The 17,718-nt window shown below is 48.8% G+C and overlaps 1 protein-coding gene across 2 annotated transcripts in view; it reads left to right on the top strand.

Annotated features, from left to right (window-relative positions):
• Positions 1-17,718, top strand: part of GALNT17 (polypeptide N-acetylgalactosaminyltransferase 17) — a 467,376-nt gene that overhangs the window by 205,330 nt on the left and 244,328 nt on the right. For both annotated transcript variants that reach the window (XM_082358584.1, XM_082358585.1), the window contains exon 3: positions 12,398-12,564. In XM_082358584.1, coding sequence (XP_082214710.1) covers positions 12,398-12,564 — 167 coding nt within the window. The remainder of the gene's footprint in view (positions 1-12,397; positions 12,565-17,718) is intronic.

The raw sequence follows: 17,718 nt of genomic DNA, 5'->3' as shown, positions 1-17,718 counted from the left end.
CTTCAGTTGAAGACAGCAAGATAAGCTGCATCATACTCAGGCAGATTCATCTATTAAGCTGAGAGTCTGAAGGATGCCCTTGCCCCAGCCCCATATGTGTGTGGTTCCTCCTTCCTTTTAGGGAAAGCAGCGCTGCACAAAGCAGGAGACTGTGGTTGGAACTGAGGGTTAAAGATGGTGAATCAACCATTTTCACTTAATGAAAAAAAAAAAAACTTCTGAAGATAGAGAGAGACAGGTAGGGTTTCTTTGCCCACGTCAGGACCTCCTACTATATCTTGAAACTGGCATAGTGTCATCTGGCCAAGCAGTGCTGAGTCTCCTGGATTTTCTGGCTAAAGACAATTGCCCTGTGCTTGGAAAAGCAACTCTTCACAACTCAGTGAAAGAGACTTCCCAGGAAGCCATGGAGCCAGTCGGTGTTCAGTCCCAAAATCAAAGGTGGTTTGGGGACTATTCCAAAATAAATGTTTATAGGAACCAGGCTGGCAGGGGAAGCATAGAGCTTTGTTTACCCCACGGTGCTTGAAAACAGGGTGTGAGTCTGGCACTGGTCTTGACCAGGGTGTGGGGCTGCAACTGACGATGGTCCTCACTGGCCGTATGGCCTGGGTTCCTCCCCTCCCACGGCGCTCCTGTGGGAAGCCGATAGAGCCCCGAAAAAAACAAATCCTCCTACACCCACAACATCTTGCATCCAATTTCTGGAGCTTTTCCTGGGGATCCCTGGACCCCAAGATAGGAAACCATGCCATGTATGGAGCAGGCTGAATCTTGATTCATGGAAATTGCCCCAGTACAACCGATAGACAGGATGCATGCAGACTCAAATGCTGCAGTAGGCAGTTCATCTCGGAGACCCCTCTGTGTGGCAACTGAGCTAATGAGGTGTGCTGCTTCTTCCTGGATGAACTGAGCTCAACCAGAGGAAATTAAACCACTCAGAAAAGTGTGCATTTTCCCTAATGAGGAGAGCTGCAAAAGAGGGGCCTCATACATCTCATTTATTCAGCCCCATATCTTGTTTTGCAAGGTTTGCTGTTGCTAAAAATGATAGCACTCTTTCTTAGGATTATAGGCAAGGCTTGATGAGGAGGGAAGAAAAAAAGAGAGTTTGGGGCTGGTTAATGCACTTGACCCAAGCAGCCTTTAGAATTTGAGCTCTGATTAGTGAATCAAGGGAGACAGTTGTGTTCAGAATGGTATCTTTTAAGTGTTGAGGTGCCATCACTGAAGTTATAATTGCGGGAGGAGATAAGTGATGCCTTTGATCATAAGAAGAGCGGAGGGAATAAACTGGGAAGATAGGAGGACTTTGGCTTTTTATTTGTTCATTCGGTAACCATTTATCTGCCAAGTATTGTTCTGGGGAAACAAAAAAGAAAGAAGACTCACTGGCTGCCCCACAATGGGAGAGGACAGAGTGAAGAGTGTCAGGATGACAGCGTGCAGAGGGAGAGAAAGTGACAAAGGACAGGGGCATGACATCCTGTTGGGGGTCTGGGAGAGCTGCCTGGAGCTGGGCTGAGGGAGGAGGACAGGTTACGCAGAAGGAAGGGCGCTTCAGACAGAGAGAAAGGTGTGTGAATTGAGAGGCAGCGTTTCCGGTTCTGGGAAATACAAAGAGTTTACAGTTCCTGGGGGAAGCAACAGGGAGGAGATGAGGTTGGAGAGGTGAGCTGGGGCTGAACGTGGGTGCCAAGCAAAGAAGTCTGAAGCTAATTCTGAAAGCTACAGAGAGCCAAGGGGATAGTGGACATAGAAGAGTGACATGATCACGTTTGCATCTTAGAGAGATCATGCTAGCCACAGTGAGGTGGATAGATACCACCCCACAGAGGGCTGCAGATGGACAGACTGGAGACCAGGGACCGGTTAGGTGGCTTTGGGTGTCATCTGGGGGGAATGATGTGGAGTGGAGGTGTGGCAGTAGAAATGGGGGTGGAGGGGAGTGTCATAAAGAGATCCTAAAGATGGTAGAATCTTTAGGACTTGGTGACATGTTGAACGGGACGTGATTTTGACTTGACTCCCAAAGAGAAAGAGTGGAGGCCTCCAATGAAGACAGGAAGGTGCAGAGAGAGCAGGTGTCAGTTGTAGGTATGCTGTATTTGGGATGCTGATGAGACGTCCAAGTGGAGATGCCCAGTGGGAAGCAGAAGCGTGAAGCATCCGGACTAGAGATGGGGGTTTGGAAGTTGCTGGCATCGTGGTTGGAGTTGTAGAATTGGATGAGATCACCCAGGAAGAGTTGACCAGGTGAGAATAGGAGAGGGCAGAAGAAGGAGCCTTGAGGAATTTTGGAATTTGGAGGATTAGCACAAAAGGGCAACCTGTGAAATAAACAAGTGGCCAGGACAGATCTCCAGTGGGAGAAAAAGCAGAGGTGGGGATGAGGAGATGGGGAGGGTGCCAGGATCCAGGAGTAAATACTGTTTATGTAAGGAGAGAGGCAACCATGTTAAACACTGCAGAAAGGATCCTCAGCTGGGGTGAGGTTGGGAAGTTTCCATTGATTCGCGCCACCTAGATGTCACTGGAAACTAACAAGAGCAGTTTTAGCAGAATAAGGTAACTAGGAGGCAAATGATGGTCGAGTGAGGGACAAATGACAGATAAAGGAGGAAGTCAGGGAGGGCAGACAAGGAGAAGAGGCTGATTAAGGCTGTGGGGCAAGGGATTTTTTTGGATGTAAATGGGAGGGACTTGAGTCCCTTCCTTGAGTGGAAAAAGTCAGTGGAAGAAAAGTGAAGCTAGAGGAGAGAGAATAATGGGTGAAGCAAGGCGTTTGGATGGGAGGAGGCTGGGGAATCCACAGCACAGAGGAGGGGGTTACCTTTGACCTCCTGAAACTGCCTCCTTCAAGGCTGAGTTCAGAGGTTGATAAGCTTTTAGGTGGCGAGGGGGACTCGGGAAGTGCTTCTCACATTTCCACTGGTGCGGAGAAGCCACCTGAGGAACTTGCTAAGGGACTCTGAACCAGTGGGTCTGGGTGGACCAAGTTGGTGCATTTTTAACAGGCTGCTGGGGGGTGCTGCTGCCTCAGGCCTGAGACCACACTTGGAAGTTCCTGCTGGTGACCTTGATTCCCTCTGGAGAAGGAGGTACCTGCAAGAGAGAGGTTGGCTCGAGGAAAGCGGGGAAAGTAGGAAGTAGAGATCGGGGTGGGGATGGGGGAATTGAGAGTTCTGAAAAGCCTTGAAAAGGAGGGTGCAGGGCGGCTCCCAGGGCTTCATGGGGACTGGGGACCTTGGATTTGTCTTGTCACCACTGCAGTGGTGGGACTTTTTCTTGCAGTGTCAGCAGTGTGTGTGAAGCGGAGGAAAGTTAGATGGGCGAGTGATCCCCAGCTGGGGTTCTTCAGGGCTGGTGGGAAAGAAGGCCAAGGGAGCAAGGGTGGGATGAAGGCAAGGGTGAAGGGAAGATTTTAGCCAGGCGAGGGTAGAGCTGATATACTGAGTGAAAACAGAGTGGCCCAGGACCGGGAGGTCTCATTGAGGTTGAAGAGTGGCTGGTTTGGGGATGCAAGGTGGGGAGAACTGGAAGGAAGGGAGGCTGTGACTGTTGAAGATGGAGATGTTTGATGTGCAGCAGCTCTGGGCAGTGATGAGGTCCAGGAAAGGCCGTGGGAGCTTTGAGATAATTCCACTGCCAAACTAGCTTGTCCTTCTGGTCATCTCCCGTTATGGGTCAGAAGCTCCCTGGCTGTCCTGGGGTGGTGTCTGAGGCTGTGACAGGAAGGAGAGATTGGAATGACAGGGTTCTAATGAGACATGACACCTCAATTTGGTATAATCTTTTCTTCCAAACTACAGGGCAGTGTATCAGTGAGGGTCCTCCAGAGAAATGGAACTAATAGGATATCTATCTATCTATCTATCTATCTATCTATCTATCTATCTATCTATCTATCTATCCATCCGTCCGTCCTTCCGTCCATCCATCCATCCATCCATCTATCCATCCATCTGGCTATCTATCTCTATCTATAGAGATAAGATAGGGTATCTAAGACATAAATGGGTTATAGATAACATACAGATAGGTGATAGAGATATCTGTACATAAGATATAGATAGATGATAGATAGAGACATAGATAGGTACATAGATGGAAAGCAAGAGAGATTTATTTTAAGGACTTTGGCTTACATAATTGTGGAGGCTGACATGTCCAAAATCTGCAAGACTCACCAGCAGCCATGAGACCCAGGGAGGAGTTGATGCCGCAGCTCGGGTCCAAAGGCAGTCTGCTGGCAGAATTCCCTCTTCCTCAGGGGCTCTCTGTCTTTTTTCTCTTAAAGCTTTCAACTGATTGGATGAGGCTCCCCCACATGTGGAAGGGTAATCTGCTTTACTCCAAGCCTACTGATCTGAATGTTAATCTCATCTAAAAATACCTTCACAGAAACACTGAGAATAACGTTTGACCAAATATCTGGGTACCGTGGCCTAGCCAAGTTGTCACATAAAATTAACCATCATGGGCAGTTAGACTTGCTTGGTGACCTGATTTCATAATCTGGCCCTGTGTCCACAGGGAGACAGAGAGAGGAGGGAGGAGTTTATTTCTTGGTTGAAGAAAAGGTGAGGTTGTTGGACGTGGTGCGCCCTAGAAAACGTGTGGTGTATCCTGCTGCTTTGTGTCAGTCAGCACGCATGGGGTCAATGGTCATGGCCATGTCCAAGCTCAAGAGTGGTGGCCGTCTGCACTTTAGAGCCCGCGAGCCACAACTACTGAGCCCGCGTGCCACAACTACTGAAGCCCGCGCGCCTAGAGCCCGTGCTCTGCAACAAGAAGCCATCGCAGCGAGAAGCCCGCGCACCGCAACGAAGAGTAGCCCCCGCTCGCCGCAACTAGAGAAAGCCTGCACAGCAACGAAGACCCAATGCAGCCAAAAATAAATAAATAAAATAAATAAATTTATAAAAAAAAAAGAATGGTGACCTATCTGCAATAGGGCTTCCAAGGAGGAGCTCATTTCTATTCTTGGTAGGGCCTAACCCATGGCTTGGGATGCCTTGGATTGATGTGCACCGTAGCCACGTCTGTGGTTCAGCGTGTGCTCTCAGCGTCTGTGGCCACGTGGAATTCAGGCAGCAGCCAAGAGACGACTCTTCCACACACTCGCCTTTCCTTTCTGCTTCCTTCTACCTGGCAACTGGATACCACTATTTGAAAAATTAATCCTCTTGCTAAGTGGCTGGGCCACACTAACGCTTTCTTGGGAACAGAGCCCTTTTGGCTCTCAGTTTGAGAGTGTGGGCTTTGGGCTATGTGTGGAGTGTGTCGGATGCTGACCAGTGAGGGTCTGGCCAAGCCAAGGAAGCGTGTGCCGGCGAAGCTGGGGGAGCTGGCAGGTTTGGAAGTGCATGGGGAGAACGGGGGTACTTTCCAGGTTTGCTCGCATATGTAGAGCGCGATCAGTATTTAAAGAGTAGATACCCAAGGACCTGGACTGTCCATTTAGAGGTGGATTTGATGTCGTGTGGATGTGATGCTGGGAGTCCTTGCTCCCACATCTGCCCTCAGCAGTGGGAGGAGTAGAGGTGAAGGTCTGTTGCATGCCTGTCACAGTTCTCAAGGATTTTCTCATTGGAGCACAGCTGCTCTTGGGATGGCAAGGTGGGGTTTGATGACTCAAAGTGCCTATTCTGTTTGACTCCCCACACTTCCCTCCCTCTCATTTTACTCCACATTGCCTTCCCAAACTCAGAAAGGTTGGTGGAGAGGCCTGGCACTGAGACAGCGCGGACTCTGCTGTCAGCTGTTGAACCTTTGTTAATGAGTTTTTATGACCTTACACGTGTTTTTGGAGCACTTTGAAAATGAAAAAGGAATCAGCCTGGTAGGAATTTGCAGAGCCCCATATGAGTCTCTGGCTGCAAAACTTGGCTCTTTAGCACCCCAGCTCTAAGCAAGCCTAGACAGTTTTTTTTCTGGAAGGCGTTGGAAGAGAGGAAGGGAACCCTAGTGCCTCTGTGTGCTCAGAAGTGCTAATCGCCTGCCCCTCCCTCTGCTCTTGACCAAGCAAGTGTCATCCGTTGATCCAGCTTTCAAACCCAGCCCACAGCTCATCTTCTCTGCCCTCCTGGTCCATCTCAACTTATCTGTCACATCTGGTGTAGGTCTAGCTGCCCCTCCGTATCCACGGGTCCCACATCTGCAGAGTCAGCCAGCTGTAGATTTGGATCCGCAGTTGGCTGAATCCACGGATACGGAGGGCCAACTGTACTGCGCATTTTATATAAGGGACTTGAGCATCTGCGGGGTTTGCTTTCTGCAGGGGTCCTGGAACCAATCCCCTGTGGATCCCGAGGGATGACTGTATAGCATTTGCCGCCTTGCGTTGCACTGCCTTGTCATCGTGTTGAGTGCATTTTTGCCATCAAACCCAAGACTCTCGTTACTGACAGCGGGATTAGTGCTCGGACAGTGCTTGGTGTTGGTCCCTTCACTTGGGTCGGGAAGACAGTAGGACAGAGACTGAAGGACATTGTTGCACTTGGGAGCCAGAGCTGAGGTGAGCAGCTAGGAAGGCCCTGCAGGTTGGCCACACAGTGATGGGCCATGTGAGCCGAGCGACACAGAGAAACCAGGTAGGGTCAGTGAAGGGGAGTCCTCACCTTAGATGGGACCCGAGGAGCTGATGGGGGACCAGGGGCAAGGACAGGAGCCTGGGCTCAGGCCCTGGGGGAAGCCCCACCTACCATCCTGAGCACACACATGTGCACCCTCCACACCCAGCCTTATAGGTCCTGGGGTTCCCTGCCTCTGCCCTGAGGGCTGGTGGGGACCCACAGAGATGGGCCTGAGTGCATGAGGACAGAAGTGGTTCATAAGCAGCAGAACCTTGGCAATGTCCTGGCGTGGCCGAGAGCAGACGTGGCCTCCCTTTGCTTGGGGTCTTCGGTTAAAAGACTTTGATAACTCCTCGGGGACCAGCACTCAATTGGCCCCTTGCCCACATTCGTAGCCAGAACACTAGGAGATTTGCCCACATTCCCACCAGCCTTATCAGCCCCCGGGGATGGTGAGGCTCTCTTCTGCTCACCTATCCCACTTGAAGGGACCTCTCCTGGTCTGCACTCTGCCCCCAGCAGCCCTTGGGTATGGTGCAGCTGGCCATGGAGGACCGCCACCTCGTTGGGGCTTTTAGGGCAGAGAAAAGGAAGCTGAGGCTCAGAGAGACCAAACAAGTTAGCCAAGGCCCCCCAGCTAGGAAGGGGCTGGGCTGGAAATTGTGTAGAGGCTTGTCTGTTGTAGCTACCACACCCTGCCTTGGGCACGCAGGGGCGTTTGCAAGAGTCTAAAAGTCAGATGGTGAAGTTCACGTCCAGGCACCCCTACAGCTTTTCAGACTTGCTGTGTGACTTTGGGCAAGTGACTTCACCTCTCTGTGCCCCAGTTTCCTCAGCTGTGAAATGAGGATGAAAATACTGCCTACCTTATAGGATCGTTGTTCACGTTAAATGAGATAGTACAGTACAGGGAAGCTTCCAGCAGTTTTTCGCACCTGCACTATGAAGTGTTGGTTATTATTATCAACATTATTATCTGTGATCTTCTGGGTCTCCTAGAGGCTGCATCTAAATATTTTTACAATGATGGGGATCTTTTGGGGTCCTCTTTTTGTTTGCAGGTTGGTGGACTGGGTCACAGGTGTGTTTTGATACCTCTTACCTGTATCACATTGGGGTCATAGAACTTGTTTCCCTCAGAGGTGTTCGTGGGCAGGGCTCTAAGAGGGCGTGGACGGCTCTTTGGGCTTTGATTTCTTCCCTGCTGGAGACCTTGACCCTTGATCGTGGCACTTGACTCTCTAGTGGGTTCCCAGAGGCGGCCCAGTCTCCCGAACTCTTCTTACTCAGCATCAGTGAAGGAAGAGCACGGGCACTTTTGGTGCTAAGTGAAGTCAATGCCAGTGACTCTGGGATGAGGAGGATGAGGGAGGGGGGACAGTGGTTACCCTCAAGCAGTTCCGGAGTTCAAGGAGGCATCCCGGACAGACAGATGGACAGTGGTGAGGTGTGTAAGAGACATCACTTGCTTGGTTATTGGTCTCTGCCTTCTTTTCTCTGTGAGGACAGCTTCACAGAGAATCTGGTCCCTTGTTAGCCCTTTGAGGAGAGGAACCTGGTCTTGAATTTCTTTGTAGCTCCCCTCCTGGCCTGGAGCTTTGATTGGAATTGATCCAGACCTTAAGATAGCTTTCCCGCCAACCATTTTCTTTCAGACAAAAGATTGTTTACGTCTTTTCTTTCTTTTATAAATTTATTTGTTTATTTATTTATGACTGCGTTGGGTCTTCGTTGCTGCGTGTGGGCTTTCTCTAGTTGCAGTGCATGGGCTTCTCACTGGGGTGGCTTCTTTTGTTGTGGAGCACAGACTCTAGGTGCACAGGCTTCAGTAGTTGTGGCACACGGGCTCAGTAGTTGTGGCTCGCAGGCTCTACAGCGCAGGCTCAGTAGTTGTGGCGCACGGGCTTAGTTGCTCCGCGGCATGTGGGATCTTCCCGGACCAGGGCTTGAATCCTTGTCACCTGCATTGGTGGGTGGATTCTTAACCACTGTGCCACCAGGGAAGTCCCAAGATTGTTTAATTTCTTACTGACTAGTTATTGAAAGGAAATGTGTGATTTCTGGGACCCGTCGCTGAGTCTGTGCTTCTAGAGGACGCGCACAAAGCCCTGTGGGTTTTTAGTTATTTTGCAGTTTCTGTGGGATGCCGGCCTCTCCCCAGTTATCTTTCAAATCTGGAACCTGTTCTTTCATCCACACGACCTTCTGGGTTTCTCTCATTCACCTGGATTTTGCCGTCGGGGAGGCAGGAAACATATCTGATTCTGTATGTTCCATGATATAAAGACAGGGCTGGACGCTGAGCTGAGCTGACTGCTGCCTTCCCCGGATCTGCCTGCCTGTGGGCCATTGCACGCCACCTTGGCACTGAGCACCCGCCACCTGGTCAGCTCTGCAGGAACTCGGAAATGAGCGGGGGATGCTTCTTCCATGTCAGACCTGGTCTGCGGGGTGTGGGATACGCAGATCTGTGTGGTTTGGAAACACCATCTGAGTGTCATCAGGCCACAGGGAGGATTGGTCCAGCATCAACTCCAGGGGCAGGAGCCGTACCTGTCCTCTTCCTCTGTGCAGTCTCTAGCATTTCTAAGGCCTGTGTGGCCTCCCTGTTGCCTTTTCATCATCCATCCTTAATCTCCCTTCCCGCACTCATCTGCTGCCTTGGGCATTGGGTGTCTGATCGGAAGTAATGTATGTTTCAGTCTATGCATACAGCAGGTGCTTACGGCCTCAGTTTTCTATCTCTCCAGCATATTGTGGCCGCTCCTGCATATCAGGCCATAAGCCAGGCTTAGAGATTTTTTTAAGGTAGAGTCTGCCTCTCTAGAGCAACAAAACCATGTTGATTTTCATAATGACCGTATTCATATTGTCTGCCTGTTGGGAGACGCTGAGATGTTGGGCACAGGAAAGGTGAATCGCTGTGAGCTGGGCAAGGTTGGAGCCCGGAGCCCTTTCGGGGAGCAGAGTCCTGGGTGGGTCCTGCAGGGTCTGGGTTGAGTGAAAACTCTGGAAGCCTGGCCCATGGCAATGGGAAGTCTACAAAAGGGATCAGAGCAGCCAGGAGGGAGGATGGAGGGGCCAGGCAGGCAGGCTGGTCTTCCCATTAGTTGGAACATTGCATTTGCCCAGGGCTCTCAAAGGCTGGTCTCACCTGATCCTTTCGAGGACCTTAGCCAGGCACCTAGAACTAAATACAATGAGGATTATTTTGACAGTTTTAGAGATGAAAAAAACATGAGCACTGTGCCCAGGGTGACAGGTTCAATGTGTGACAGAGAGCTTCTTGCCTCTGACATCCCCCCATAATTTACTGAATGGCCACCTTGACCGTGAAGGGGCAGGACCGGGGGCCCACGAGTCCCCCCCTCAGCAGAGGGAATTGCCTGCTCCGGCCAAGAGGCTTAACCCACCCCCCAGCCTTAATGGCAGCCTGACCCCATTGCCTGTAGCTGGAGAAGATGGTGCTGGTATGATGCAGTTTGGCCTTTTTTCTTCTTAATTTCAAGGGCCAGAATCTGTTTAAAAACAAAGGCCCAAAGAAAACAAAGGCCCTGAGACTTCCCTGGTGGTCCAGTGGTTAAGACTCCCTGCTTCCAATGCAGGGGGCACGGGTTCGATCTCTGGTCAGGGAACTAAGATCCCAAATGCCGAGTGGTGCAGCCAAAAAAGAAAGAAAGAAAGAAAGAAAGAAACCAGGCCCAGGAGTGCATGCTCAGAGTAGGTACGTGTGTACGGTCAGGGCGCTCGCGTGTATGGTGAGGAGTGGGCTGAGGAGGAGCAGCTGCTAGCCTGCCGGGCTCAGAATGGCTGCCGGCCCTGTCAAGGGGGCTCCGAGGGACCTTCTGGGGTGTGCCCTCCTCCCCCGGAGCACCACGCAGTAAATGAGATGATCCCCGCCAACTGCCCGCGAGCCCATCAATAACCATTCTAATCTCCTCAGCAGCCCCCAGTAGTGAATTTACAGCATCGAGGTAAAAATGAGGCTGCATGATCAATGGATCCCTGGATGGTCTCCTCTAGGAGACACAAATGTATATTGTAACAAAACTTTATTTTCTTCTGAAAATTGCCTACATGATTAATATGGCCCAACACAGCCCAAGCTGTTCAGCATAAAAAAACAGCTGTACTTCTTGCTCTCTCTTCAGTGCTGCTTCCCTTTCACTCCATCCCTTCCTCTCGTTCCCTTTGTTTTGCTCTGGAGCACATTGTGCCGTGTACCGTACAGTCTCACACGGAGAGGAGGAGGACGCATTGAAATGCACTAGCTCTGGATTCCATTATGCTCTGTTTCCACTTGGTATTTCTGATGTGGCTCAGACTGTGCATAAAACCAAATTCCCTAGTGCTCCCAGGACAGAGTGCTGGTGCTTCCATCACTGCACCATGCAGAGCCGGTTCCTTGGGTACCAGCCATCTCTTACATCACTGGGCGCCCCCAGGGAGGCCCAAGCCCTACGCCCCTGAGTCCAGCCTGGATGAAAAACATTCTTCTCTTTCACCCTGTCTTCAGGGATGGGGGAGTTGCTGGATATTAGAAGGGAGGACCTCTTAGGCAGGTGGTCGCATTTCCAGCCCCCAGGGAGATTCTAGGAACGCTTGCAGGAAGAGTTAGGGTGTGTCAGGCAGCACAGTCCTAGCAGGTAGAGGCCCCCCTTCCTTGATTATGATAAATTTCATGTGTGTTTCATGTCTTTTCCCAGAGTGTAAGCTCCATGAGAGCAGAGGTCTCCTGTACTGGGTACTTGGTGCTGGGTACTTGGTAGGTCCGATAGATGTCTTAGTTTGGATTCTCCCAGAAACAGACCCTGAAACAAAGATTTGAGTGCATTAGTTTATATGGGCAATGAAAAGAGCACTGCTAAGGGGAAGTAGGACTGAGCAGGGAAAGTGTCCCCAAAAGAGGGTGTTATGCAGATTGCTACCGTGGGTGATGGAGCTTAATCCCACTGGGGGAAACTCTGGGAGCCAGTGTAAAACCCACCCCTCAGAGTCAACCACCTCCAGGGCTGAGGGAGCTGGGGTTATCTATACATCATCTCCCAGCTGCCTCTGGGTGAGAAATGATGGGGGTGAGGCAGTTGCTCAGAAGGCAGCAAAGCAGGCTCCGAGGAAGGAAATGCAGGAGCCTGGAGTGGGAAGTCAGGCAGGTGTGCCCTGAAGTGAGACCAGGGGGTACGTGTGGGCGTGGCAGCCCGGGAAACAGTCGGTGTGTGCCCAAGACTGATGCTTCTCATTCCTATGGGGTGGTACATTTGGGAGAAGTGGAGCTGGATTTCTTTATTTTATTTTATTTTATTTTATTTTATTTTATTTTATTTTATTTTATTTTATTGATTGATTGATTGATTGATTGCTGTGTTGGGTCTTCATTTCTGTGCGAGGGCTTTCTCTAGTTGCGGCAAGCGGGGGCCACTCTTCATCGCGGTGCGCGGGCCTCTCACTATCGCGGCCTCTCTTCTTGCGGAGCACAGGCTCCAGACACACAGGCTCAGTAGTTGTGGCTCACGGGCCCAGTTGCTCCGCGGCATGTGGGATCTTCCCAGACCAGGGCTCGAACCCGTGTTCCCTGCGTTGGCAGGCAGATTCTCAACCACTGCGCCACCAGGGAAGCCCGGAGCTGGATTTCTTAACTGTCTCCTCCTTAGGTTTTATTCTCAGATATTAGCCAAGAGAGGCCAGGAGGGAACCAGCGATTCTCACCTTGGGAGGACGGATACCAGGGCTGGGCTGACAGCCTTACCGTGTGCAGCTGCAGTGCCCGTGCCTTGCCCCTTCCTCTGACTCTGCTCTCCCCTGCTGTCTTCCCCCAGGTGTAAGGAGCTGAAGTACTCCAAGGAGCTGCCCCAGATATCCATCATATTTATCTTCGTGAACGAGGCCCTGTCGGTGATCCTGCGGTCAGTTCACAGCGCGGTCAATCACACACCGACCCACCTGCTGAAGGAAATCATCCTGGTGGATGACAATAGTGATGAAGGTATGGGGGCCGCCAACCTGCACGCAATTGTTGGAGAAGACAGTGCACGCACACGATGTCAGCAGGGGGGAAGGGTCACTTTCATTCCATCCTGAGCCCAAGTGACTTTGTCTCCTGTCCCTGGGGCATAGCTGGAGAATGGGGGGCTGTTTTGGGGGGAAGAAATCCAGGCAAACACTAGTTAATTAGTCCTTGAGTCCTCTAGGGCTCTTAGGAATAAACTACTGGTTATGCGTCTGGACTCATTTCCCCTCTTCATGTTACCTAAAGCAGATGACATTGAAGAGCTGAATTCCTCCGCGATCCCCACCCCCCATCCCATCTCCTTGATCCTTTTCCCAGAGGCAGAAGAAAAAGGGAAATTCTGTCCTGTGATGGGAACTGTTGATCATACATCAGAATTCCCCTCTGGGCCACTGTGCTCAAAGTGACTGTCGGTAGAAATGCACAGGGTTTGCAGGTCTTTAGGAGTTCAGTTCTACTAGGAATGATGGCTCAATTAAAAAATATAACAAATACTTTTTATATTTGTTGTATGAGAATATCAAAACGCCTTTGAAGTCCTTAGAGACGGAGGCCTAGTGTGAAAGTGGTGGTAGGGGGGTTGCTTTGGCTAATTGTACCTCTGTGTTGGATCCCAGCCTACAAAATCACTGCAGGGAGAAACCTGCACAAGCCGATGACATCAAAGAAAGGCAGCCAGTGTGCATGCTTAAGGCCAGGGAGGCTTATCTTCTGAGCAACTGAAAGATTAGGAGCAGGCTGAACCCCTTGCTGTCGGTGTGATCAGTAGAAGATTACCCCGTGCTCCCCGGTCAGGAGAGGGTGAGGAAGAGGCAGGACAGTGTCATGGGTCCTGTTGGAAACCTGATTATCTTCAGGAGCTCCAATGAGCTCACGTTTCATCGGCCCAGGAGTTGAAGTCCCCCTGACCCTTCTGAACTAGCTGATTGTTACCAGTGAAGTGTTTGAGTGGGTCTGGACCCAGCATTACACCCATCAGGGCACCACAGTCTCCTGAGCCTCCAAATTTTGAGGACTGATGGGTCATTTGCTGGATTTTTCACATCCTTATTTTAAAACTTACGTTGAGAGTCTTCTTGGGAGAAGGAGGTTCTTTCAGTTCCCTAAAGCCTCTAAGTCAGCCGGCAAAGTCATGGCTCACAGTGGCCTTCTCTGCAGCCTCTCTGTGTGCCCCTGCAGACCTCTGGCTTCAGAAGTACTTCCAACCCCTCTGCAGGGAATCCTGACTCCTACTTGCCTCCTCCGTTTGCTGGCTAAATCCCTCTCGTCCCCTAGGTGTCCCCTATGTGTCACTTCCTGGGAGATTCCTTTGCTGACATCCTAAGACCCTTGCTCTGTGCTACCTCAGCTCCCTGTATCCTCCTGTAGCACATAGCACATGAGATCGCTGTGCCTTGCGTAGCTGGACTCCCAGTCCTGGGCAGGACTTGGTTTCACAGGGCCTGGCTGGTAGCCAGCCCTCTGTGAGTCTCACCCTATTACCGAACACAGGTTCGTGTGCCCGACACACAGTGAGGCCAAACAAACCGAAATGTCAGGGTTTGGAGCAGAGAAAGGTTTATTGCAGGGCCATTCAAGGAGACAGGTGGCTCATGCCAAAAAAACCCCCAAACTCCTTGAAGGATTTCAGCAAAGCCCTTCTAAAGGCCGTGATTCGTTGTTGCAAACTTCTCGGTGTCAGAATCCTTTGTTCTTGTGGTTGTCCATGTAGGCCAGGTCAGGATGTTCCTCTAAACCTCCAAGACAAATGTTATTCTGTTCTGCAACTCTTTATCACTACATGAATGGAAAAGTGTTATACCCTTAAAGGTCAGAGCCTTGAAAATAGGCTATCCTGTATATCAGGCTAAAGGCAACATTCTTTTACGAAAGGTGAAGAGCCAGCATGCCTAAGCACAGGCAACAGAGCACAAAGGTTAAAGTAAAAGGAACAGATCTAATATGGAGTCAGATTTGTTCTTCCCTGTTACAGCCCAGCCAGGGAGTAAATGATGAAGCTGAATAGGGCTGGGAAAGGGCTAGCAGGGGCAAGCAACGAAGTGACCAGAGGCGGTGCAGAGCAGAGCTAGCAGACCCAGAGAAGAAAGCAAACAGTAGGTGCTGGACTGAATTGGGGTGAGGACTCACTACCAGTGGGGCTCCTTTCCCCGAGGAAATCTCAGCAGACCCAGCCCAAGAGGAAGAAATGGACGAACAGGTCAGTCTCAACCAGAACACAAGCTCTGTGAGAATGGGGGTCTCCAGTAGATGTCTTAGTGTGGGTTCCCCCAGAACAGCCCCTGAAACTAAGATTTGAGTGCATTAGTTTATTTGGGAGGTAAAGTGCATCATTAGAGGAGTGGGGAAGTAGGATCAGGAAGGGAAGGCAAAGCCAGAGTAAAACCCACCCCTCAAGAGTTGACCTGCTCAAGGGTGAGGGAGCTGGGATATTTATATACACCTTTAGCATCAGATGCTTTCACATCAGAACCTCCTGGAACCCTGACCTGGAGGAAGTTCTGCATCAAGAGGTCTGGGGTGGTCTGAGAATTTGCATTTCTCACAAGCTTTCCAGTGATGCTGCTGGTGTAGGGGCCACACTTTGAGACCCACTGGGTTAAGTACCATTTCAGTGGTTCACACTTCAGGTCTAAATGAAGATGTTTAATGGGTGAGAAAAAGTAGGGAAGAGGTATTTGTTTCAGTCTGATCATAAAGTTAATTCCCATTCATCCTCCCCTGTCCCCCGAGATACCTGGGGAACCCAGAGTGGACTACATTAATATTGTTTCCCTGTTTTCTTTCCCCAGCTCTAGCCTCTATATTTCCTCCAGGCTAGAAGTGCCTTCTCTTTAACTGGAAGAGGAAGTTAACAGTTTTTTTCTTTGTGACTAGTATTAACAAATTTTGTATATGTTCTATACACACTTGAAAAGACCCCCCTACTCTATAATCATGAAATTGAATTCCTGCCAGACATCAACTTTGTGTGTTTAGCTAGACTATGAGTTTATTTTTGTAAGGTTTTTTAATAATGGTGTTTTAACATCTCCTCCTACAATGACTACTCCTTCCTGTGTTCCTAATAATGTTTGATTTCTGTATCTTGTTGTCAGTTTCTTTGGCAACTGTAGATTTGTATCTAAATGGCTTCACTATTAGCAGTGGTTGTTACCATTATGTAATGCTCCCTTTATCTTAAAAGCATACTTTTTTCCCCCTGCCTTGAATTTAGTTTGTCTAACATTAATATTGTTATCCCTGCTTACCTTCTGTTTGAATTTGATTAAAACATTTTTTTCCAGCCTTACCAATTTTTTTTTCTGATCTTAAAAGTAATGCACGCTCTTTGTAGGAACACTTGAATTTATCAAAAAGCACATATAATTGGACAAAAACAAATACTGAAGAGACTAACCAGAAGCAACTGCTCATTTGCCTGTGTTCTCACCCTCTTTTTTTCAATGCATGTTTTATGTTAAGATCCTATAGCAAAAACAAGTTAATGTTATTCTTTTTTCTCCTCTGAACTGTGAAGCATAATATCTCCCTTTTTATTAAGAAAAAGTTCTGCAACCATCATTTTAATGAGGGTAGAATGGTCCATTCTCAGGCTAGTCAAGAATGGCTCAGGTGGAAACAGCAGCCATCCACTTCCATGATATCACATACATTCAAGAAAAAAGAGGCTTTTCAGAGGGCAGATAGCAGAAGCAAGAAGAACTACAATCCTGCAGCCTGTGGAATGAAAACCACGTTCACAGAAAGATAGACAAAATGAAAAGGCAGAAGACTATGTACCCAGATGAAGGAACAAGATAAAACCCCAGGAAAAACAACTAAATGAGGTGGAGATAGGCAACCTTCCAGAAAAAGAATTCAGAATAATAATAGTGAAGATGATCCAGGACCTTGGAAAATGAATGGAGGCAAAGATCGAGAAGATGCAAGAAATGTTTAACAAAGACCTAGGAAAATTAAAGAACAAACAAACAGAGATGAACAATACACTAACTTTAATGAAAAATACACTAGAAGGAATCAGTTAGCAGAATAACTGAGGCAGAAGAATGGATAAGTGACCTGGAAGACAGAATGGTGGAAATCACTGCCACGGAACAGAATAAAGAAAAAAGAATGAAAAGAAATGCAGACAGTCTAAGAGACCTCTGGGACAACATTAAGCGCACCAACGTTTGCATTATAGGGGTCCCAGAAGAAGAGAGAGGGAAAGGACCCGAGAAAATATTTGAAGAGATTATAGTCGAAAACTTCCCTAACATGGGAAAAGAAATAGCCATCCAAGTCCAGGAAGCGCAGAGAGTCCCAGGCAGGATAAACCCAAAGAGAAACACGCCGAGACACATAGTAATCAAATTGGCAAAAATTAAAGACAAAGAAAAATTATTAAAAGCAACACGGGAAAAATGACAAATAACATGCAAGGGAACTCCCATAAGGTTAACAGCTGATTTCTCAGCAGAAGCTCTACAAGCCATAAGGGAGTGGCACGATATATTTAAAGTGATGAAAGGGAAGAACCTACAACCAAGATTACTCTACCTGGTAAAGGGCTTATTCAGATTCAACAGAGAAATCAACAGCTTTACAGACAAGCAAAAGCTAAGAGATTCAGCACCACCAAACCAGCTCTACAACAAATGCTAAAGGAACTTCTCTAAATGGGAAACACAAGAGAAGAAAAGGACCTACAAAAACACCCAAAACAATTAAGAAAAGTGGTAATAGGAACATACATATTGATAACTACCTTAAATGTGAATGGATTAAATGCTCCAACCGAAAGACACAGGCTCGCTGAATTGATACAAAAACAAGACCCATATATATGCTGTCTACAAGAGACCCACTTCAGACCTAGGGACACATACAGACTGAAAGTGAGGGGATGGAAAAAGATATTCCATGCAAGTGGAAATCAAAAGAAAGCTGGAGTAACAATACTCATATCAGATAAAATTGACTTTAAAATAAAGAATGTTACAAGAGACAAGGAAGGACACTACATAATGATCAAGGGATCAATCCAAGAAGATATAACAATTATAAATATATATACACCCAACATAGGGGCACCTCAATACACAAGGCAAATGCTAACAGCTATAAAAGAGGAAATTGACAGTAACA

The sequence above is a fragment of the Balaenoptera borealis genome (genome assembly GCF_965194805.1).
Source record: "Balaenoptera borealis genome assembly, chromosome: 16".
Taxonomy (NCBI): domain Eukaryota; kingdom Metazoa; phylum Chordata; class Mammalia; order Artiodactyla; family Balaenopteridae; genus Balaenoptera; species Balaenoptera borealis.
This window is presented reverse-complemented; position numbering and strand designations above follow the sequence as displayed.